The sequence below is a fragment of the Larus michahellis genome, chromosome 4 (assembly GCF_964199755.1).
Source record: "Larus michahellis chromosome 4, bLarMic1.1, whole genome shotgun sequence".
Classification (NCBI taxonomy): Eukaryota; Metazoa; Chordata; class Aves; order Charadriiformes; family Laridae; genus Larus; species Larus michahellis.
Window position 1 is genome coordinate 49,939,718 of NC_133899.1, and position 24,662 is coordinate 49,964,379.

Genomic DNA, 24,662 nt, shown 5'->3' on the forward strand with positions numbered 1-24,662 from the left:
TTGAAAGAGATCCAGTTTTTCCAGAATATTTGTGCTTGTTTTCATTGAGGGTAATGCCTGATTTGTAGGCTGTTCTTAAACTGATTTTTATTTAACTTTTAAAATGTTTCAGAAGATGCTACTCCACAAGCTACAACTCCCCCGAAGATGTCTCCTGGAACAGAGAAACGTGTAGGACCGCGATTGCTGCTGATTCCAGTGCATCAGACATCTCCAGCTTTGCGACCAGTAAACAACACACAGCTTGCTCAGAGGCAGAGGATGATCCTTCAGCCTCTCAGGAGTCCTGGTGGTGTGAACCTGTTCAGACATCCTAATGGGCAGATAATTCAGCTTGTCCCTCTGCACCAGTTTCGAGCGGCAGGTGCCCAGCCCAGTGTGCAGCCAGTGATGTTCCGCAATCCAGGTACAAAGTCCAGTGTTTCTTTCTTGAATGACCGATGTGTTACCCAGAAATGAACAATGTAATTGTAATCTCTGTAATGCTCCTTTCCCCTGCTGGATGTAATTGAGTAGTCTAATTTGGTTCTGCGTGAGTAGATGAAGAACATAGTGTAATTATTCAGATGTAATGTAACTTAAGTACCATGTGTCTAAAATACAGAAAGTGCAGTTAATAGCTAAGTCACCCAAATTTGGGACTTCTGTGCAGCAAGTGAAAGGGCGTTTGTGTGTATAGCAATGGAGCCATGTCCATTGTACTGTCATAACTTAAAAGAAATTCTTTTGATCTGGTGATTCAAAAATAATTCTTGTTGGGGATTCCCTTAAAAAGATCAAGCCGTTATCCTGTATCTCATTGGATGTGCTGCTCTATTTTTGTTTGGTTTGCAGGTTTGTTAGTGCTTTTACAGTAGATACTTGGATCAAATGTTATGCTACAGTACAAAATTGCTGTTTTTTTCCTCCTTAGAGTGTGAGAAGAAAAAATTTTATTTTCAGCTGTTTCTCTAGTGCATAGTTGAAGATAGGGTTGGAAGAGTTAGATATTGCAGGTATCGACAGAAAACAGGGTGCTTGTTGAGCATACAGTTCTACATATTTGTAAATAAAACATGTTTGTAAACAAAATATACTTTAAATGCATGTTTACTTTCCAGTAGGATTTTTCTTCTGTCTTCCCTTTATATAGAAGCGCCTTGAGGAGAGGGAGGCAGAGTGGTGTTGAAAAGAGAGAGGCGAGAGCAAGCACAGTAGATGACAAAACTCGGGGGAGGAGAGAAAATAATCCTGTGCCTTAGTTGAGGTTTGAGCATGAAGTCTAGTAAAGAATCAGTCAAAAAGTTCATTGAATTCCTTTCTGGTTTGGGACTTTGCTGTACAAGAGAAACTATTTGCCAGTGGTGGTGGTTTTGCTCCTTGTTTTACAGAGTTCTGAAATGCTGCAGAAGAGTTAATTAAGTTCAAAAAGATTGTGGTATAATCATTTAATCTTGTTACAATTTTTCTCTGTGGAAGTCTTTTTCGGGGGGCGAGGGGAGGGGAAGGGATGTTTAAATTAAATACTCTTACTTTCCTGTTTTCCAATAAATGGGAAAGTAAGATGCAGAGGGCTTTATTTAAAGGCAATGCCTTTTTTGATTAAAAAGCTTAATGCTAGAACTTATTAAATCTGTTAGAGTAGCCACCTCATGTATTTTATTGGGGTGTATATGTCTTTATGCAGTACCAGCACTTTCACTGAGAACTGTGGTCAAATACCTGATAACATTGTGATCACTGAGAACGCTGGCTACTTTTAGTACAGCATCAAATACTAAAACTAAAAGAAAAAAACCCTACTTTGAGGACGTATTAGTTGATGTTTTGTTTTCCTCCCAGGATCTGTTGTAGGAATCCGGTTGCCTGCACCTTCTAAGCCTGCTGAGTCACCTGTGTCTCCCACTTCCTCTGTGTCTTCCACTTCTCCTGCCACAAATTCAGTACAAGCTGCGGTACCCAAGTTATCCCCCACATCTAACCTAGCCACTCAAGCATCTTCTCTTCTTCCTTCAGTAACAAGTTTTGTGTCACAGGCAGGCACTCTGACTCTGAGGATCTCTCCTCCTGCTGCTAGCAGCGTGACAAATCAAACAGCCTCCGAGTCTAAAATAACCTGCAGCACAGGTGGTCTGCCAGCTACCACTGCAAATCTCATACCTTTACAATCCGGTAGTTTTGCTTTACTTCAGCTCCCAGGACAGAAGACTGTGCCAAACTCCATTCTTCACCATTTTGCATCTCTTCAGATGAAGAAGGATTATAGGAAAATATGCAAGAAAGAGGACTCAGATGCTGCTCAGCAGAAGGAGAATGGGAAGGCTTCACGCTCAGATGACGTTGAAGTTACAGAGTCCGAGGTCACAGTGTCAGATAGGAAACAAGAAGAAAATGAGTTGTCAGTTAACCAGGCAAATCTTGAAGAGCCAACATCTGGCACAGTCACGCCTGATCGAAATTCCACTACATTAGAGATGGTGGAGAAGGACTCAAAGGTGCTAGAGAGTTCTTGTGATGATAGCTCTTCTTCTCAGCATGATGTTTCTGCAGATGTCATATCGTCTGACCATTCGTACATCAGTGAGAAGCCAAATGATGAGGAAGAAAAAGGGGCTTCTGAGGAGAAAGAGGATTCTGTCAGTTCAGAAACTGTAGTGGAGGCTGTTTCAGCTAACTGTGAAACTGTTTGTGGGTCATCAGATCCGTCTGTAGTTGCTCCTCTGGATAATGCACATCCAGAGAGTCTGGAGAATCAGGAGACTGCACAGTTGAAGAATCATGGGAAGGGACAAATACCTGCTGAACAGGAAGAGAAAGCAGTAAAAGAGGAGGAAGGGGAGGCACAGACACAGATGGAGGACATCAAGGCAAGTTCTGGGCAGTCACAGAGTCAACAAGAGCAAGACACACAGCTGGAGAACACGAAGGAACAGAGAGGGACTGAACCGTCTCAGAGCAAACAAGAATGCCAGGGTGACGCCATGCAGCCAGGTACGGAAAGGAGTGAGGACAAGAGCTCTACAGAAGCAGAAAGCATAAGAGAGAAAAAAGGAAGTAACTCTGAAATCAGTTCTGCAAAAGAGCAGGATAATGCTGCAGGAGAAAAGCATACAGTCCGTACTGAGGAAGGCAAAGCAAACATAACTAGGCAGGATGGCAGTAACAACAAAGAACAAGATACTTTTGATTCTCAGGAAGAAATGAAAACAGGTCACGATATTGTAACACATGTCAACAGTTCTTGGAGCAAAATATCTAGCATTGTACCCGCTTTAGAAAATAAAAGCGATGCAGATAACAAAGCTGATACGTCTGAGAAAAGTGACTTCCTGACACCAGAACAGAGGGCACAGGAAGCCAGGCATCACAAAAAGGGTTACCTGCCCACTATTGATATAACTGCTGATGACATGGAAGAGGAAGAAGAGGAAGATGATGATGAGGATGAAGAGGATGAAAAAACTGATGATTCTGCTGATGAGATGCTGGATGGTGCTTCTGACTTCCCAAGTGAAGAGGAAGTAGATGTTGAAAAAGTGGTAAGCATTTAACTATTTACGAAGGGATTTATTTTTTTTTTAAATTGACCAACTAACACGTCACAACCCATGGATTTGAAAGACATGGTATGATATTTGTGTTCTGGGCTTCAGTTTCTTTAGAAAGTCTAGATCAGGCTTCCAAGTGGAAATGTCTTCCGTTTCTTCTTAGTTGCATGCTTTTTTGTAGGTAGCATTGTAGTGGCCTTTTACAAATTGTCCGTTTTTCAGGTAACAAGACTCATATTGAGTGAGCTGTAATAGAACCATTGCATGCTGTCTTCCTCCAGTATCTGTTCAAGCAATTGGTTCCTTGTAATATGACTTATGATCCTAAAATATAGTAGCTAATCTAGTATTTCTGTTATTTTAAGCTGTTCCCTTCTACTTAATTTTTGTAGCTCTTAGTTAGCGTTTATTTCTGGAAGGAATGTTTGAATCTCTCCTTAAATTCCTCTTGAAATTTAGTAATACATCTAAGTAGTGTGTGAAAGCTGTCATTCCATATTTGATAAAAACCAAATTGCTTTGGAAGTCACAGAATAAGGGTAAAACATTTTGGTTAGTGTAGTTAAAATATATTCAGATTTTAATGCTCATAGAATTTCCATCAAATTTTGCCCAAAAATTAAAAGAAAACAATCCCACATTTAACTTCTTGATGTACTTTTTATATATCATTATGTGACTTGAGAAACAGTGCATTGTTACTTAAAATCTATGAAGTTGTGGTTTTGTGAGTCGTTCAAATGGACGTAAGAAATAAGGTAGCCATTTCTTGGGGTGAGATAAAAGTGGAAAAAGAAAGATTAAACTGGGAGAAAAATTGAAGAACAAAAAAATTAACAATAGGAGAGATTAGGTTTGTGTGTTCAGGAATTAGAAAGTATATAGTTCTTTTAGCCCTCTTGTGTTAATGTAGCCCTCTCGCACTTAAAAACCAAATTAGACTTCTTTTTCTGGACCATATCCAGAGCAACTCAATTAAAGCAACTCTGGCTTTTAGAGAATCTGTTTAACTTCCAGAAAAATTGACTAATCAGTTAGTATTCCAGCTTCCTATTCTCAGGCAAGATGATAGCATCTCAGCTGCATGAAGGCGAGGAAACCAAGAGCAGATGTGACTTTTAGAAGTTCTTCCAAGCTGAAAACTGAGCTGTTGCTGTCTTGTCTTGAGTCAGACGGTGACAGTTTAACTGCTGTATCCTTCAAAAACTTCAGCAGAGTTATCATCAAGTTTTGAGAACTAGACTTAATTCATGCCTGATCCCTGGTTAAACTTTCCAGACAAGCTAGTCTTAGGAATCTGTTGGTAAGCCAACAGTTGCCTAGGTCACAGAGTAGCCTGTTATCAGGGTTGATGTTTTAAAGATGTATTTTGTCCTGCAAAAGGATGATGAAATGAAAAAATAAATTATCAGAGATTATAAGAAATGTTTGTTTATAGAAGAAACTTACTATGCAGGTTTTGGCTAATACAGTTTGGTAAGCCATATAAGGATGTATGTCTTCACCATAAGTTCACACAGACATGAGTCTAGCTTTGGTTCTAGAGCAGTAAAGCTGAGGAATAGAGATCTCTGGAATGAGATGTCTGGAATTTGGGCAAGCTCTTGGCCTGTTAGTCTGCTGCCCGCAAGTTAAGTTAGCGTGTCAATGCCTAATAGAGAAATCAGTTTTAAATCTTGAGTATCTGAGTCTCTGTTTTTCATAGGGATGTTCTCTTTTATCAGCGTAGTGCTTACAAGACAGGCTGCACCGCACAGGTTTGTCATATTGGATGAAGTCAGATAATATAAACAGACTACTAGAGGATGTTTATCTGTTTCATTAAGCTAGTGGAAACATAGAAGCAAAGTGTACACGCATGTCCACTAATATTTTTGTTCAGTGGAAATACTAAGACAGCTCTTTCACTACTAGTTTGGAATATGGACCAGTTTTAGTTACTCAGGAAATAGCCATTAAAAACCCCAGAAAACTCTAGTCAGGATGATTGCTACTTACCTGTAGGAGCTCTTGCTGTTTCTTTTTTAGTACATTTCCCCACACTGATTCTCATTGCAGTGATGACTTCATTGTTCTTAATTTTGCGTATCGATGCTCTTCAGATGTCCTTCTTAGCTTAGGAGGGTTGATCGTCTTGTGTTTGGCGATATGAATAAAACCTTCTGAGAATATCTATATAAGCAAACTAATCATTATCGGGACCTCTTGTCTGAATAAATTCTAATGCGATGGTCTGGGACATGATGTTAAACTCTTGATCTCCAAGGCACGATGATTGTACACAAAATTTCTGTTGAGAATGGCTGCTTGGCCTGGGCTAAGTCACAGACTGTGTCTGTGAATTGTTCATTAAGTGCTTGTTGGCTTAAGCCAAAAGCATGCCGGGGCTGGTTCTAGTATTTTAATGCTACAGATAGAGTCCTGTGGTCCCATTTAACTTACTAGTCTTAATGTAGCTCTGTGTCTGACAAGTTATTTTATTTTAAATGTTGTTAAAATGTGTTTCTCAATCATTCTTTTTCTGAGCTGACATTAAAATGATAAGGAACTACTATGAATTATTATAGCATTGTAAGTTTAATAAAAAGTGTAAGCGACATATTTTGTGGATGAATGAAGTTCTAACAATCTCTCGCATGTTCTGAGTTTTTGGTACAGGCCATGTGTGAAACCTGCAGACGTTATAGCATAGAAGGCAGATTCAGAAATGAGGCATTTGCTTGGGTTATGTCATCTACCCTCCTTTCTCAGCACTGTCACTGAGGATCTTTTGCCATCAGGCAATTTGCTCTTCAGGAACCAGCAATATGGGTGTAGGCTGCCAGGAACAGACAGATAGAAGTAAGAAGAGAGCGCTTAGAAACAGGCATTGACATGCAGAGAGATAAAAGTGCTGATATTTCTGTAGCAACTTTGGAACTTTGCTTGTAGTGCAGGATGGCTCCTCTTGTGTCTCCATTCCTTAAGGTATTTTACTCTTATAAGCTCAAAGGCATTTAGAAGTTTCGTAACTACAGGACCTGTGGAAAGACTGATGCTAGAAAGGTAGGGCTTCCACAAGCATTTAAAAAGTTTTGCACCTTGACAAGAAGTCATGCTAGGCTATGAATAGGATTCAGCCTATGACAGGTTGGCACTGCTTGCATAGGAATAGGTGTTCTTACGATATTTTTCCTGTTGTTAGGAAGTCAGAGGTAGAGAGAAAGATTTACCATCCTGAAGCATTTTTCCCTTTGTTGTTAGATATAAGAATGAAAAAAGTAACGTTTTTTGTCTTACGTATGTCCACATTCAGGATTTTTAAACTTCAACATGTGAAATTCTTGGTGGGCAGTGGAGACTTTATACTTCTATATTTTTCCCTGTCTTTCCTGAAAAAGATGCAGCATCTTGGGTTTGGAATACTGTTTCTCTAGTATGATAGCATGTAGAAAGTTCTACCATGAGAACAGCTCTAGCTGGATAATTACTATCAAGCCCTTGGTTAGCCTAGTGTAAACGTTCAAAAGCTTTACCATGGTAGTGTTTCTACAGTAAGCTAATGTCCCGCGTTTTTTTTTTCCCCTCACCCTGTGTGTTGTAGCATCTTTTGAACTGCCCTTCATGTCTCCCTTCCTTGCAGTGTAATGATGTCCAAATGCAGTTTAGGCAGGGTGGTCCTGCCCTCTGAAGAAAACGAGTATGCATCTCTTGCAGGTAGAATCACAGCAATGATACTGTATAAAATGGAAAAGCTAGAGAAAATATGAGGAGGCTTCCATCATCAAGAAGGTTTTATGGATGACCCAGGAGAGCGGGCAAGAATGAGAAGTGATCTTTGTATAATGAAATACAACTATGTTACCATAAAATTTGACCTGTGCCTCTCGCACATGTAATATTTTCAACATAATGTGGCAGGTATCTAGTCAGCAATTCTGTAATATAAATAGTATCTTTGTTTGAATAAGTTTTGTTCAGCCAGTTGGTTTTTTTTCCTCTGGCTTTATGATGCTTTTCCTTCTCTCATCAGGCCCTGTGGAGGATTAAAAAAAGGCTGTAGAAGCACCTATGCTACATGTTTATATCACCTGTTGTAGCTCAACAGAAGGTCTGCGTTTGGGGAGATGGTGTAATTTTGGTATTTTCCAGCTTCTTTTCTTTTGCTTTCCCTTCCCTCCACTCTTACCAGCTAGTAGACTTTAATTTCAGATTCAAGCTTGTGTTCTTCTTGGCTGAGGAATTCTTTGAATTTCAGCACTCTGGGTCCTCTAATACATCCTGTAGTTCACTCTGTGAACCTGGCATAGCAATTAAGGACTTCTAGAGAATTTGGAAATCTTCAGTTGTGTTTTTGATTTTCCTGCCTTTCTGTGACTTTGTGCAAATGGGTTGGTCTCTGCTTTTCAATGGGGAAGCTACAGAATTGACATAACCGCAAATTTGATGAATCTGTTGTCTTAAGAACAAAATGACTTGATAAAAAAAATGTATCCAAAAAGTTGTTCCTGTTCATTAAAACTGGATCTTGACAAAGTCTGTAACAAGTGAAGCAAGCGTGAGGAGGAGTTGTTGAAAACATGCTGGCTGTTTGCATAAGTGATATTCTTCAAGTGAGATTTTATATAGTAGAACTTAAAGATTTCTTAAGTTTTTGTAAGCCTTTAGAGCCACTCAACAGACAGGAAACAAAGCTGCGTACCATTCACAAGCAGTGTTTGAAACTTGTTGAAATACCTATGCTGAAATGCAATGTAGTCTTAACTTGGTCACAATTTCAGTAGCCCCTGCATATGTGTTCAGATCTAGACTGCAAGCAGTATTTGGTTAGACCTCAGCAAAGCCCCAGGGATGTGGTGTCTCCTGACTTTATTGTCTTGCTGTCTTGGGGAGCTGTGGTGACACGTAGCCTCCTGACCAGTCTGTCAAGTTCAATGTGGTACACAGCTTCCTTGGTAAAAACTGATTATTTTCTCTGCGCTTTACCTGGTCCAAGTGCTAGCAACTCTTGCTTTGTGGGAGCATATTTACAGGATGGAACAAATAAGGGTTTTATGGGCTTTCACGCACAGAGAGAAACAGTACTTCCTTAAGTTCCTGCCAGTGCCAGTAGCATACTTTCAAAGTAAGATTGAGAGTTGGTTTTCCCTCCATGCTGCTTTTTATACTCATAGCAAGAACTGTCATGGCATAATAAAGATTCATAGCTACTCTGAAGGAAAGCTGCAAGAAACCCCAGAAGGTAGTAGTAGTAGAATAATTTATGTCCTTTCCAAGTGCAGAAATCACCAGAGATCCGAGCTGCTTTCCTGGGCAGAGAAGAGTGGTGTCTTTAAAGTCAGTGCATGTTTAAAATATCTTTGAAAGAATGAGTGAGATTGTTCTCTAAGGCTAGTAATTTCTCATCTAAGGTCACTCTCCTTACTCTTCTCTTTCTTTTTGAAAAGACATTGCTTTTTATAAGCATAGACATAGTAGGTAACATGGGAGTGTGCATAGCAACTTGTAGAAGTAAGGATGCTTTTCTGTTCAGATCTAGCAGCTATAGCTGATAACCTGAGCATCACTTTTCTTTGTTTCAGCGGTAATATCTTGATACTTCATAGCACAGGAAGAGGTGTCAGCTTCTCTGCAAGTGAGTAGTTTAGAAGTTTATGCCTCTTTCTACACAGAATCTATACTGCCAGCACTTTGTAGGACCCCTCATGACGTGAATGGAAAGTGATGGAAGACTTGAGAGTATTTGAGAGTGGTTTTACAGGGGAGGATGCTGCATGGTTTCATTCTTCTTAAAAGACTGGAATTATTCTCCAGGCAGTAGTGCATACGTGTGTGCGTATGTATATCTAGGCACTAAAATATATGTACGATATACACACACTTTTTAAAATATATATATATGCACCCTTTTTCGTGTATATATATGCCCATGTACTCACTATATACTTTACTAAAGGCTACATTGCTACAAAGTATACATTTTTATACTTTCCAAAGGTTAGGTCCCCTGCGTAGCCTTTAGCAAAGGAGGGCAAACTTGCTTGATTTTTCATACTGATTCTGTTCTCAATTTTCTGTAGCCTCGATCATGCAGCCATGGGAAACAGCAGCATGATTCCCTAGCACCATGATTAGAGTGGTTACTCTGTGGTGTCACTCAGGTGGCAATTTTGATGGTGATCTCTGAATTTTAGGTAGCCCTGCTGCGAGCTGTGGGTTTCGGGGTTGTGTTTTTCTTCTTTTTTGGGTTTAAAAAAAGTTATGTTTATTCAGTATGAAGAAGACAAGTACTGTATCAAACGTTAGGTTATTAGAGATCCTGCTTCTCTGTCAAAAAGGAAATAATCAGCTAAGATTTACTGTCAGGTTATAAATAAAGTCCCTCTGAACTAACATAGCTGCAGATTTCACAGGTGTAAATTTCATGACTGGTGATTGGAAATGTGCATCCTTAACCACTTGTTAGTTATGCTTGAGTGGTAATTTGGGCTGCTTATGTTTGTTTTTTGTTATAGTGTTGTATATAGCCTAATCTGTGGTCAGCTGAGTAAATGCAACACTTTTCTAATCAGTTTCTTAAAACGTCAGTGTGAGTTGCAGATAACTGTAAATAGTCAGTGCCATGAAAAGCATTTATTAGAGGCCACTTACTGATGCAGTATTGCACATTGCCCTTCTTTTTCTGTTCTGCAGTTAGTGTTTTTTGTGATTAACTGTTTGCATCAATTTCAGGTAAGTATTCAGTTCAGAGGAGGAGATTGCAGCTCCTCAAAAAGAAAGAAAAGGAGGACAAAGAGAATGAAGGAATGACAGAAGAAGAGAATAGGTGGAGGACAAAATTGGGTTAGTTCAGGGAACGGGGTGAAATAGAGTAGAGAATGGAAGTATAATTACATTTTTTTACTTGAGGAGGAGAAAGAGTTCTGCATTCTGTAAGCAAACCAAATATTATAATATAAAAAAAATTCAATAAAAACTCTAATACAAAAATTTGCTTGATTAAGGCTTGTTTTGTTGGGGGGTAATCACCTGGTACTACAAATGGCCACAATATTGATATTTGACTCTTGCAGTTGCTGCAGCGCTGCAGCTGTCTTCACAGATGGTAGCAAATTTTCTTGGTCAGGCAAGCATGGAGAAAAAGTACTCTTCAGAATATCGTAAATATTTAAAATAATTATTGGGCAGTCCTTTGGAAAGAGCCAAAATCATACTCTTCTTCATGTAAGCAGTTTACGACCCAAAGAAGCCTGGTTCTGCGATGTTCTGACTCTTGCTGTCTTAGGTGTGAGAGACCATTACCAAGGTGATAACTATCTCAAATCGTCTCAAAAAAAATGTTAGTTAGCAAGAGTCTACAGTAGTAGGTTGTAAAGGCAGTTTAATCTTATTTGAAAACGGAGGCAGGAAAGCTCTGCCCTGTGAAAGCTTTTTATCTCACCCATAGTAAAAGCATAAATGACAGAGGTGGGTTTTGCCCTTACCAGAATTCATTTTGAGGAGTTGGTAGTGGGAGGAATTCGAGGTGACAGTTAAAATAACCACCTGCTTAGCACTGTTTATTGGCCAGTGTAGCTGGAGATGTTGATTCTGAAATGGTTCTTAATGTTGCTATGTAATCTCTTTTGAGACTGAAGTGAAACTGTTTTGGCCTGAGCTCTATTGCTAAGTAGATACTCATTTTAAAAAACAAAACACAAACTGTTCCAGGATGCGTGTGAATACAGTGAGGATGACGAGCAGGTGGACATTGAGACCGTGGAGGAGCTTTCAGAGAAGATTAACATTGCCCGTCTGAAGGCCACAGCTGCTAATATCCGACCTTCCAAACAGAAGTAAGCATCCTTGGAGAGCGCTACAGTTTTGTATTTTATTGATGAGCTGGCATTGAATGAACCCATTAAACAACAGGTTTAATGTAATGGTAAGATAAAGCGAGGCTTGTGTCAGGTCTTCCTGAGCACTGGTGCTTCCCAGTGTCTGTGAGGACGGTGCTGTCAGAATTAAGAGTAGATTTGAGGTGTCTTAGCCTTTGTTTTTTTTAATTCCCTGTAATTAATTTGTTCCTGGCGATGTGTATCTTGTAATGTGAAATTACTAGTGAATCGCCTCCCATCCTGCAAACTGAATATGAGCAGGGTCGGCTTGGTTTTAAATGTGATTTTACAAGCTTTGTTTATTCTTGCTGGTGGACTTGTTATTTTTAGGCAAGGAGCAGTCATTGATTTAATCCCTGATCCTGTAAATGAAAGCTTTGTCTTTGGGACCATTGCCCCAGTGAAAAAAGTATTTTCTTATTTACATATAGTCTGCCATGGTTGGATAGCTTGGCTTTTTTGTTGTTCTGTTTTTGTTTGTTTTTGTTATTGTTGCTGCCCTTGCATTTATAATGACAAAATGCAATGTAGAAACATGGCTTATTTGAGATATGTAAAGATGGTCATGGCTATTTCTCAGTTGCACCAAATAAGAAAATGGGGAATGTTGCATTCTTAGTTCTTTTTGTTTGAAGAATTTTTTGGTAGAAACTTTGAAAAATCTGTTTGGTGATGTTATATACCTCCCAGATAGTTCCTTTTTTTTTTTTTCCCCCTTCAAAGATACAGCTCAACTTTTATCCTTAGATGGTGACTTTGCTATAAATTGTGAAGCTCTTTCAGTGAGAGAGAAAAACAGATGTCATGTTTCGTGGAAAAAATAATTATTTCAAATGTGTATTGTTCTTTGTTTTCTTGAAGCTCCTGAGATGTGAGGAAGCTGTTATTATATATTAGGATAGTAATAAATGTGAGGATTTTGGATGCTTGTTCTTGGTGGGGGAGGGATTGCTCTGCCATCTGTATTGAATCTGTGTTTTTTCAAAAAAGAACCAAAGCATCATTAAAAACAATACTTTCTGCAGCCAAAAGTCATGGGCTGAATTTATTCTCATTGGCATATCATGAAACAGTTTGTCTTTTGTACTATGGGATACTTTTACAGCTTTCAGAAGAGCTGCGCTTTTTCCAGGATGATAGCATTGGAGATAAGAGTTCACTTTCTTGAGAAAGCTCTACAGTGTCCTGCTTTCATGTAGTTATGCAAGAAAGAGTTAATTTCAAGGGATAAAAATGAGCAGTTCTAGGCTGTTGGAATGTAGTTAATGAGGATCGAGTGCATGAGATGAGTAGTGTTGGGAAAAACTTTTTACCTTTCTTCCAGATACCATGCTCGTAATTCTTCGGATGAAAAATTTTCAGAAAAACCTACGAAGGTATATGTTTGCTCTCCTCTTTCCTTTTGGTATCACAACTCCATTTTAAAGATAAGCTTTCATCTCAAGTGCAACTCTTAACGCGATTTATCTACCTTCCATATATTTATGATCAAATGCAAGAAACCAAATGTGTAAATGGGGGGAACGGGCCCAGTCCAAATCTCATTAAAGAAAAAGGACTGTTACTGGCATGAGTGGGTTTCAGGTTCAGCTTTATGTGTGGGAGGAATATCTGCCTTTTATTTATTAGTATTTTTGCTTAGGTTTTGTGTTCTTGGCATAAATAATTTTTACAGCACACGTAAAATAACAAATGAGAAATGTTTTCATGTGTTGAAGAAGACAGTATGTAGGTTTATATAGGCACAGCACTGAGAAAAGGATTTCTGAAAACAATATTTTAAATAATATGTACTTAGGCGAGTTAAAGATAACACAGAATCCTTTCAAAACAAAAATTGCAGTCTTCTGAAGTTTATGCTGTACTTTAGGGTGGCTTCGAAGCCAGTTTCACTAACTGTCCGTGATAACTATCTGCGATGTATTTGATATCAGGTCTAGAGCTACCTGGTGGGATGGGGGTTTGAGGTGGGCTGTGAGCCTGGTGTATGTCTTGTACATTAGTGCAGGCTGGTATGTATGCTTTTGCCTGAGATAGAGATGGGTCCCAGGATGCTCTGCCTGCCTCGTCTTCTCCATATATTCTTCTGCCTGCCCTTGAAGTTACGGCACAAGGCCTGCCCTTGAAAGCAACCTAATGCCTAACACAAGAGCAGATGCAGTTGCAGCCTTAAGGTGCTCAGGCTGCCTATGAGAGCAAAATGGATGTCAAGAGCCAGGTTTCAGGAGACAGTCTTCAGATTCCTCCTCAGGTCAGCAGGCTCAGAAATAGTATCACTGGACCTGAGGAGTCTTTCCACTGATTCACTGGGACTTGGAGGCAGGCCTAAAACGATGTAAAAAATGCATTAGTGCTACTTTTTAAGTAGTATTTCATCGTGAAATAAATAGCATAATGGTACAAAACCTGTAAGAGTAATGATGAAATAAAAAAATCTTCAAATCTGTAGAGATTAGTAATTATGCTTATTGCCTGTCAACCTTTTTGCAAAGCAAATTCAAAATCAGCCTGTCTTTGACGCTTTCTTGGTTAGATGTCTGAAGTGATAAGTTTCAATGCCGTCTTTCACATTCTTACCTACAATGTCTCTTGGCCCCAATCCAAATGTACCCATGAAACAAAATGGAAATCAAACTAGTTTTAACTCCAGAGAAAAATTCAAGTGTCCTATATTTGATGTGATTGTTTCATCCATTAGTAGACTCTTTTGAGCAAACAACGGAAAATTTCTCAAACGTGTGATTTTGCTGTAATCCTGTGGTTTACCTAAGTAGCCTCGTACTGGAAAAAAAGAAAGCTTATGAATAGAAGGGACTACTCATGATCTCTTCCTTCAGGGTGGATGTGATTATGTTGGTCATTTCTTTTTGGTCAGCATTTCATGCTTATTGCGTGTGCTTCTGACACTGAACTTTCATGAAGACATAATGGCAAAATAACATGACATGAAATCTTCAGGTGTCTGTAGAAACCTTGTAAATCGGGCATGCCTTTGAACATTGTTTGCCACTACATTACCTTTTTTATTTAAACTGGTTAATATGGTTACTTCTCCAGCAGAAACCTCAATTCTGGAAGAGAAAGCTGAAGACTGAGGCAGAAGCCTTTGCTCATTACCGCCAGACGCACACAGCAAATGAACGCCGGCGACGTAATGAAATGAGAGATCTCTTTGAAAAGTTGAAGAGAACTCTGGGGTTACACAACCTTCCCAAGGTCTCCAAATGCTACATTCTCAAGCAAGTAAGTATTGTGAAGCTTAAGTGAGGAGAAGAATAATTTAATCCGGACAGAGTAACTAAGCTAGTGTGAACTCTTTGAGTGAGTCCCAGTGATATTGTGAATAGAGAATTTCTGTCGCCTTTACGCGACTCTCTAGAATAAAACAATATCTGAAAGAAATTGTATTCCTGAAAACTTAATCTTGATGACGCAGATGCACGTTTTCAGATTAGCCCTCCCCTTGTTGTATTCTTTGTGAATTTAACCGTGGAAGGTTATGTCGTAATTCCTTAGTGGTTTGCTGTGTACATCAGGCAATTTTGAAAGACATTGAAGACTTACTTTTTAAATGCAGGAGAAAATAGCATTTAAGTATTACACTGACATTAAAAATGTAACTGTAAAGATGTAAATGACAGGAAACAAAACATAAATTGTAGATACATAATTATGCTTATCAGCTGTACCTTGAAATGGTGGGAGAAAAGCTGGATTTTTTTTTTTTCTTTAAAATAGCTGAACTTTGGAGGAAGGGTGAACAAGATGTTTATCATTTTTCAGCTTGCATTTAGGGAAAGCTGGCATTTCATGGAAATTCACATGCTTTCTCTGAGTCCTAGTTTCTCAAGATGATGAAAATGTCTAAATAAATTTTGTAAAGGTTTCTGGGAAGGAAAAATACTGTATTATTTTGTGTATTGTTGATTTATAAATCAGTTCCCTATCACTCTTCTAGGCCCATGAAGAAATCCAAGGATTGACTGATCAGGCAGATAAACTTATTGGACAGAAGAACTTATTGACACGCAAACAGGATGTTCTGATTCGTAAAGTATCCACACTTTCAGGTGAGATAGTTTTTTTTTTTTGGATACAAACTAGCTGGAATAATGAAAGAAAAGGCTTTTAAGTGTGGGAGTGAGTGGAGTATTCCTCTGTGGATCTGTGTGAGTCATGAGTTCGCATGAAATGTAGACTCTTGACGCCAAACAAAGACCTGCTAAGCTCTGACTCAGCAATACACTCATCATGCTGATAAGAACTGCTTGTATTTTTCTTTATGCCTAAAGGAAGTGTAGAGTGCACTGTGCTGCAAGCCACAGACTTGGGTTCCTGTGCATTTGGATATGCTTTAGTGAGGGGAGGGGGGAAAACCATTTCATTCTTGTCATTGGTCACTTCCTGAAACGGCTTTTCTGCTCAGTGCTTCGCAAGTATACACAGCTGTTTTTGGTCAGTACCAAAACCTCTGATTCCTTTGGTCAGCTTTGCAAATAACTATCCTTGTAATGCTTTTCTGAGAACTAGTGCTAGTAGTGTCCAGAAGAAGGCAGCTCTGTCCATAGAATAAAATCGCTGTATATTCTGAGCTGCTACTCATCTAGGCATTTCAAGACAAGGCCATGTCGTATTTATTGTGTCTTTCTGTCTCATTTGGAGGTGTAGGAAAGCTGTGACACGTGTTCAGCCAGTGCCAAAATGTGTGTGAACAAACAAAACATTTAAATTATTATTGTAATTTTCTTACTATCTGAGAATAAAAACAGGACGCAACCTGTAAAGTAGAAATTGATACTTAAATCTCGCGTATTTATGTGAATCACTTAATGCATATTTGAGATACTTGGTTAAAAAAAAAAAAAAGATAGGAAAAGTGCTTTAGTGATTTCTCATCTTAATCCAGAAATATTTGATAAGCCTTTTGGGCAAATAACTTTGGGCAAATAACAAAATAGTTTTCTGATCTCTTGCATCCCTAGTGAAGTACCTCAAAACTGACGAGGAAAAAATCCTCTTGCAGGAGAGTTAGTTAAGTATAGACTTGATTCAAGATAGACCGTGATGTTAGAACATAAATACTAAGCAAGAAACAAGCCAATACAGTTATTTCAACTTTGATCCTATTAAATTGTGTGCATCCACAGAAAACAAATTATTTATAAAATCTTTGGGTTTGTTGAAGGTTGCAGTTTTCATGTCAATAGTAAACTGTATGTGAGTTTACCTCTAAATGTTATTTGAGTAACAGGGTCCATTAATCCAAGAAATTTCACACCAGGTAACATTTTGTCTGGTAGCCATACATTTATTATTAGGAGAGATGTGAGGTTTTTTTCACAGATGTGGGTATTTTCAAAAGATAGTGCTTGTCCAAGCTGATTTCTGCTCATTGAAGTTGCAGGTAAATTCTAAAATGTATGAATGTTTTTGAAGGAAAAAAATATCTTGGAATAAATAGGTAATTACTTCCCTCTGCTATTAAGTTTGCTATTTACTTGGGGGTGGTGGTTATCTATTGTATAGTAGTTGAATGGTGTCAACAAGAGATTTTTAGTTCTGTCTTCAGCTCTTTAGTTTTGGCAAGAGAGTTTGAAGATAGGTTGACTCTCTGATAATTTTTCTGTAGGGAAGACAGAAGAGGTTGTCTTGAAGAAGCTAGAATATATTTATGCCAAACAAAAAGCAGTAGAAGCACAAAAAAAGAAGAAACAAACTGAGCCAGAGGAATCTGTTGTAACCTCAACTGCAAGCACACAGCAAGAAGGATCTTCTGCTCCCTCCAGAGAGGTGGCCCAAATTCCTATGACAAATAGAAGAGGCAAGCCATTGATACTTGCCAGAAAAGGAGGCCGTGCCACAGGTGAGCTAAGAGCGATGCACATTTCACGTAAAGGGGAGACAGACATTGAAGCAGCACCCCATGGGATGGCAAAATGCTAGCCTGCTTGTGCAGGAAACTTCTTTCTTGAGGCAAAATTGAGTATAGGACCAGGAAGCGTCCATCTAATAGGTGCGGAAACCACTTGTTTTCAGTAAGGATGAGACCAGTACTACTGAGGTCTTCAAATGAACATGACTTTTGAGTTTCAGAATGATGGGAAGTAAATTCCTATTAAGTTGCGTTTGGTCTCATGGTGTTTCACTGCAATCCTGCAGTAATTTGTGAGAATCTAAGGTGGTTCTTTTTGTGCTGACTCAAAACCTAAAGTTCAACCCCCAGAATACTGGAGTTGCTAGAATAGACTCAGTTTTTAAAACACCCCTCCCCAAACAAGCTAGTTCTCAAGGTGGTGGACGACTTGCTCTTGAATTAAATGACAGACTTGTCAGACACTTGAGAATTTTTTTTGGAGCCGAGAACTTTTGGAGAAGTATTTGTTGTTAATGGGGACTTTTGCACCATAAATGTAGGAAGGAACAAAAGAATGGCAGAAGTCCAAACTTTCATGGTAGTACCAATATAGTACTCTGTAAGGATCTGGTGATGTCTCTTATTTTGGTAATAATAAGTAGACCTTACTTGAAGTGGTCTTGGGCTTTCATAAGCAACTGATCGTTCTGGTTTCCCAAGCCTGATTTTTGTCCAGGGCTGGGGAAGTTTGACATCAGAATTTGGATGTGGTGAGAAAATGTCCTTTCTTTGGACTTAACAATTCCCCTTTGTAATTTCAGCAAGACTGCTCTGATACTTGGTCAGGATGCCACTCTAGAGAGTTAGGATTATGTTACACTTCATGAAGAGATAGCACAGACTGGCTCTAGCTGTGTAGATGAGGTTCCTGGAGCTTGCATAGCTCCTGTAAGAGCTTTCTGATCTAGTGCTTGTAAACCTTCTAGCTGGAGTTCCTTCCCCTTCCACAACTGTACTTAACACTGGATTGCAGGGTATCTTTTGCCGTCAAGGGTGCTATGCCAGAATAAATTACTGATTTACATATTTCTTTTTTACAGAGGACACCTCATCCTCTCTTACACTAACTGCTGCAAGCCTAGTGATGACTCCACAGGGGCAGGTGCTTACACTGAAGAGCCCACTGGTACCAGGGCAGGTAGCAGCGGTTCCTTCCACGCTATTGCAAGCTGAATTAAAGCCTCGAGCTGTCAGTACGACCATGACAGCACAGCCAGGTATGATCATGTGAGAAAGTGTTAATCAAAGTCAGTATAATGCTGTTCACAGATGTGCACAGCCGTTTACAAAGTAGCATGTTATTTAATTTTTGCTTTAATTTTTTGGGTTTTGTTACAATTTAACTGATTGAGGTAGAACCTGACTCTGACAAGAGAGATTTGATATAATTAACTCAAAACTATCAGTTTATCAACAGGTAAGTAAAATCAGTTAAATTTTTGCTATTCCCAAATTAGAGAAACATAGGGAAGATTTCTTAATCATCTAACCAATCTATATTTCTATTTCTTACCACTTTGATATGGTATTACAGTGTAAAGTCTTGCCTAGAAGTGCGAGGCTCTTATTTTTCCAGGCTTGATTGAGTATCTGAAAGGCTCTTGTTTCCTTCTCGTCCCCCCTTCCCCTTTTCTTGGATAAGGTATTGCTTCTGTGATGATTCAGCTGCCAGGATCAACAGTTCCTGTCCAAGTAAAAGGAATCCTTACTAACTCAACTATTCCCATTACATTGTCGACTGTTGCTGGAAGCCCAGTGCCCTCAACAGTAGTATCAGCTACAGAGCCCCATTCAGGTAGGATCTTTGGGTTTTTATGGATCTTTTTGCTTGCATGCAGGGAACGTTACCCTTGCAAAAATGAAGGTAAATTTTTTTCTCACTTGGAAATAATGATGGGTATTGTCTGGGTATTCAAAGAAAATCACTATTAAATGTTTTGAACAATTTAGAGGGGCCTCTAGGGGATTATAGATGAGAGCTTTTTAACTTCCCTTCACCTCACCGAGCCTCCTTGCCCTCAGCAAAATCAGAATAAGTGGGGACTGGAATGTGTCTGTGGTGTAATGCATCCTGCTGGAGAAGCTGCAGTACAGAAAGAAGATTGTTAGTCTTTTTTCCTCTTGCATCACCATCAGAATTGTAAGAATTAGTTACCTGTATTTTGGCAGCCTGCTGAAGGAAGAAAAAGGGCAAGTGGTTCTGGGATAGTAGGTGTGGAGCTTGCCTTTTTTCTGCGGGTTGAAAGTTAAGCTATTACTGTTTTAAGGCTTCACTTGACCAAAACTCTGTAAGCAGTTTAAATTGTGAATAGCAGCTTACTTGAGGAAGACCTGAAAGTGAGCAAATTATATTTAATTGGGAATTACCTTGCAGTTAGCATGGATCCTGATGGATGCTGCTTTGTTTGGTTTTACAGAAAGCGAGGATTCATTCATGATGCCAAAGATCGTTAACGTAACATCACTGGCTGCTGAGGGAAGCATGAATCTAAACCTAAACAGAAACAAAAATGCTAATACAACAACAGCTGCAGGTGCTCAGGCTTCTGAGAAATCCTTGGTTGCAGCACCCCTTGAAAGTAGGAAGAGTGATAGTATCCTTTCGGAAGAAAAAGCCAAACCTTGTCCTGGAGACAGTGGCGGAGATGGAAGAAATACCACAGGCCCCACAAAAGTTTTCTTTGAAAATAAAGATGGCTTTCCACAGCTCCGGAATGTATCGAGTACAAAGGAACCCCTAGAGTCCTTTAGCAAAAAGCTTTGCATTGGTGAGTTTGTAGGAAGCCAAGCCAGGAGGAAAGATGGTGATCCTGGAGGGGAAAGATTAAAATCTAAAGAATTGTCATTCCGCAAGCTGCAGATCAAAGATTCCAGGATAGAAATGGAATTGAGGAAAGTAGCATCTGCAATGGAGGAAGCAGAACTGGATGCAAGTGAGTTACTGAGCAGCATTGAGGAGAGTGATGACACTGATGAAACCCTCACCTCGCTGCTCAATGAGATTGCCTTCCTCAATCAGCAGCTGAACGATGATGCCTCAGCTATGTCAGAACTGCCCGGCACTCTAAATTCAGATTTCTCTCATGAACATGCAGAAGCCCGTCGGGGAACAGCCAGTGATCTCACTGCTGCAGATGGGTCTTCTTTCCAGTTTGGCCATTTGGGAGGCAGTTTTAAGGACCTTTCTGAAGTTCCAGAGGGTGGTGGTTCTATAAGCCCTCTCCTGTTGCACCTGGAAGATGATGACCTTACTGATGGGGACAAGAATTCTGGGGAGCCTTCATCTGAAGCAGATGTTTTAAAGATAGTAATAGGTGCTGAAATGAAAGATCCCCTTCCCAATCTGTCTGTAACCAGTGGTGGGAATGGCAAAACCGTAACAACCTTGGCAGAGACCACGAATGTGACTCCACCAGTTTTGCAGATGAAAACTAATCCAGAAGCTAGTAATGCTGACACTTTGTGGAGGCCCATGCCCAAGCTTGCACCGCTTGGCTTAAAAGTGGCAAGTCTGCCAGCGGACTCAGAAGGGCAGAGCAATAAAGTGATGCCCTTATTGGCACCTATAGTTGCAAAACTGGCACCCAGTGGGGTAAAAACTTCATTACCTGCAACTGTTCAAGAAGGACAGGATAACAAAGTGATGCCCACGTTGGCACCTGTGGTTACGAAATTGAATACGACTGGGACCTTGCCTTCAAATTCAGCAGGCAAATAAATGCATATATGTTTTTTATCAGACCGGAATGGAGATCTGGAGCAGTGTGAACCAGTGTCGGAGTTTGCCAACCTCCCTTGTCTGCAACACTCGTTTTCTGTATGGCATCAGCACTCTCTTCATCTGAGGGCAGGCCCTAAATTAAGAAATAAGTGCTATGAAACTTTAAGCATGTTGACATATTTTTACCTCACTGTTGTATTCTGGGTGTTCCCCTTCCCCTTCAAAAAATAAGGAAGATGATCTATAACCATTGCTGGGCACATGGTATCCTTCCAAAATTGGGTCCTTCACAGAAATCGTTCGTCAAAGGCCTGAGAAACCTAGGCTATTGAAAGAGAATTTCCCACCCCACCTCCCCCACCCTCCCACTAGGAAGGCAGCTGTCTTGTTGGGGAAAAATTGGATTACTTGTTTTTGTACCAGGCAGATTATCTATGCAGAAATGGATTTGTTCATATTTGCTGTTTTTAATTTTTGCAAAATATGATGAATGTGCAGAAATTAGGTTGCAGTTACTCTCAAACTTGTTACCTAAAGCAGTGGAAGGGAAATCCAAGACTGTGCAGAGGGCTGAAGTAAAACGTTTTTGTTCTTTGGTGCTAGCTAGTTCTCTGGCAGAGACTCATTTTTAGGAGCTTATACACAGAAGATTTTAATAAACATCTGTAACTCTCACTACATGGGGAAGAAAATTATATTTCCCAGTGTAATTAGAAGTAGGACAGTATGTTAACTTCAATAAAACTACTAAAAAAAACCCAAACATCACTTTCGCCTCCTGCCCCTATACAAATACTCCCTCCTTTGATGCTTAGGGCATCTGGAAGGAAAAATTACAGAGAGTAGAAAGAAATTTGGGCACCCTAATTCTATGACTTTAAATACATTGCTGAAGTAGCTTGAGTGTTTTCCCAGTTCTTATTTTCTTTCCTCCTGTCATTCTTCAAGATGTATTTGGTGGCTAGGAATTTTAATAGAAGTGTTGCTTCATAAAAATACAGAACGCTTTCAGGACTGTTGCAGCCTAGCGTAAGTGAGCGAGGTGTACATGTGAATGTATATATGAAAATATGTGTATAGCTTTCCAAACCTTCCATTTCTTTATAAATTCAGGAAAGGTACTCAGAGGTTTCTCACTGCATTTGCACAAGCTGTGTATAGCAAAAAAAGTCAACAAAAATGCTCATTACCAGGGAAATAGGGCAGTATTGAATCACAAGATGTATTTTTTATTCTTCTCTGCCACTGCTTACTCAATAACCTGTAGATACTCTTCACTGTTCAGCTGTTGGATGTGAAGGGTCTACAGACTGTAAAGATATTTATATTTTTGTACACAATTTTTGTTTTCATAGTTTTCTTGACAAATTAAATTTTCAGCCTAGGAGAGATGATTTGTTAATGAGTGTATACACAATCTTTTCCTATCAGGTTTGTAAATGAGAGCTATGGTGCGCTTGAGGGGCTTCTTAACTGCTCCAAAAAGGTAAAAAAATGTTGCCATGAAAATGATACAGAATTTGGTGGTGCATTTTGCTTTATGTTTAGGAATGTAATCCCCCGTCTTACTGTTCCAGCAACAGCAGCTGGGATTTCCCCCTGAAATTCCCCATCTTTGGTCATGCAGTAATGCAGGAATTTAATCTTCCCAGCGCTGAGGCTGTGCAAGTGTTGAGAGGGATGTTCTTCCACAGTTCAGGAGCGATGTTTGTGCACAGTGCAACCATGGGCCCTGTTCAGTGAGCTGCATCTTCTGGATCTGTGTCTAGGTTAGATCCACCGGGGGAAACACGTACCTTGGGTGTTTCCTTGTCTTGTTTTTATGATTGTATGTTATGCTGCAGAGGAGAGAAGCCCTTCAAGCTCGGTATGCATAAAGTTACTCCAGAGCCTACATAAAAAAGGTTCTTCACCTGGCCATTCTAAATGGTGTGTTTTAAAGCAGTTACATCTAACTCTTTATTGCCTTTTGCGTATTTACTATTTTAATATTTGATGCAAGTCCTGTATTAGTGATTTGGAAAAGAGAATATAGGTCAGCATGAGAGTCATGCAAGGTCTTACAGTTGTCACTGAATGCCTTAGAAAAGGGAATTTACAGTATGGATAAGTATTTAGACATATGTTGCTCATTATTAAAGGATTTTAATCTTATTTTAAACCAGTGAAAATCTGCAGTAACTGAATTAGTTGCAAGCGCTCCATCAGACTTAAATTTATTTACCTGGGAATCTGGTTCTGAGCATTTCTAATAGGCCGAAGTTGCTTATTTTTTTACCTATGGCAGTTTGTTTTGCCAATCGATTTCATTCCTTCTATATGTGAAACAGCAACCAGAACTGTGCTGTGATTCCTTTCAAATTCCTAATCCCTGACCTTTCTTTCTGCACCCCATCCTCTCGTGGTTCTGAGTGGCTAATTTTAATTACAGAATTGTGTGCTAATCGTATCTGAATAGTTTTTAAAAGTATGTGTGCTTTGCACACTTCCATGGGACAGAGAAAGCTGTAACATGAAAACCATTCAAATATTATCTAAAATAAATGCTGTACTTTTGAAGATGTTTTGTCCATTATGAAGGTAATGGAAAATGCCTGGATGTATTTACTGTTTGGCAGTGGGCAGGAATTTTATTGCAATAAAAATATGCCGTGTAAAGATGACAGCAAAAATTTTTGGTTCCTGAACATGATTACTAAATTAACTAAGAACAGACCCCCGATTTGGCTGCAAAAAGTGGTAGTTGGTGCAGTTCCAAGAAGGATCTATGATGGGTTCTACCAGGCAACAAAGCATGTTCGAAATGCTCTTAGTTTTTTCCTTTCCTTGTTCCACCGTCTCATGTCTGCAGCTTAATATTTTGCTATGAATTTAAATGCTGACTCTCTCTTTTTCACTCTTCCCTCAAGCCCCCGTTGGTTTGGAACAAACCTTTTAAAAATTATATATGCTGTCTTTTGAGGCAATAATGCAAGAATATGACACATAATGAAAAGATTTTAGAATCGGAAGAACAAAGGAAACCCCTGCAAGGCGCACGTTCTCACTAGACCAAGAGACCTGGAAATTTTCTGTTTTTTACACATCTGTAAATAGACTGGAATGTTTTTAAGAATATAATGAAATGTCAGATTTAGCTTTTTTCCTTTTATATATTAAAATATATCTTTCCCTCTTTTCTGCTTTTGAAAAATTGATATTTTTGTAGAAATCTAACAGTACAAGACTCTTAAATAACTGTATGTGAGGGACAAAGTGTAAAACTAAAATAAACCAATCGAGGTCGACTAGAAACTGGCTTTGAAAGTTTATTATGGGGGGGGAGAGGGAGCAGAAATGACGTGGTGGTGTGCTTTTGTTGGTGACACGTGGCATTGGACCTGAGCAAGTGAGACACACGTATGCTCTGAGGCAGAAGTTTTGGCAACAAAAACATCTGGTTTTTGGTTCAAGTAATCAGACAACTGGGAGGAGATTTCTCTCTTCAGTCCTGAGCAGTATGCAGGAAATAGTATTGGTTGTAAAAAGGGATTTTTGACTTGCGAAATGCAGAAAAGGTACTGAAGGGACTTTATTTTCACCAAAATGCATCTGAAGTGGGAAGCCAATGGGGTTAACAGTCGATAACATAATTCGATGTAACA

General features: G+C 39.3%; 1 protein-coding gene across 13 annotated transcripts in view; it reads left to right on the forward strand.

Annotated features, from left to right (window-relative positions):
• Positions 1–24,312, forward strand: part of MGA (MAX dimerization protein MGA) — a 64,539-nt gene extending 40,227 nt beyond the window's left edge. For 6 of the 13 annotated variants that reach the window (XM_074584619.1, XM_074584625.1, XM_074584629.1 and 3 more), the window contains 10 exons: positions 113–406; positions 1,822–3,518; positions 11,217–11,341; positions 12,708–12,759; positions 14,441–14,626; positions 15,342–15,453; positions 17,013–17,246; positions 18,338–18,514; positions 18,940–19,092; positions 19,715–24,312. In XM_074584619.1, the coding sequence (XP_074440720.1) occupies positions 113–406; positions 1,822–3,518; positions 11,217–11,341; positions 12,708–12,759; positions 14,441–14,626; positions 15,342–15,453; positions 17,013–17,246; positions 18,338–18,514; positions 18,940–19,092; positions 19,715–21,015 (4,331 nt within the window). In that variant the 3' untranslated portion in view covers positions 21,016–24,312. Of the gene's footprint in view, positions 1–112; positions 407–1,821; positions 3,519–11,216; positions 11,342–12,707; positions 12,760–14,440; positions 14,627–15,341; positions 15,454–17,012; positions 17,247–18,337; positions 18,515–18,939; positions 19,093–19,714 lie in introns of those variants that run through there. The other 7 variants (XM_074584626.1, XM_074584630.1, XM_074584624.1 and 4 more) reach the window with 6 other exon arrangements.
• The last annotated feature ends 350 nt before the right edge of the window (positions 24,313–24,662 follow it).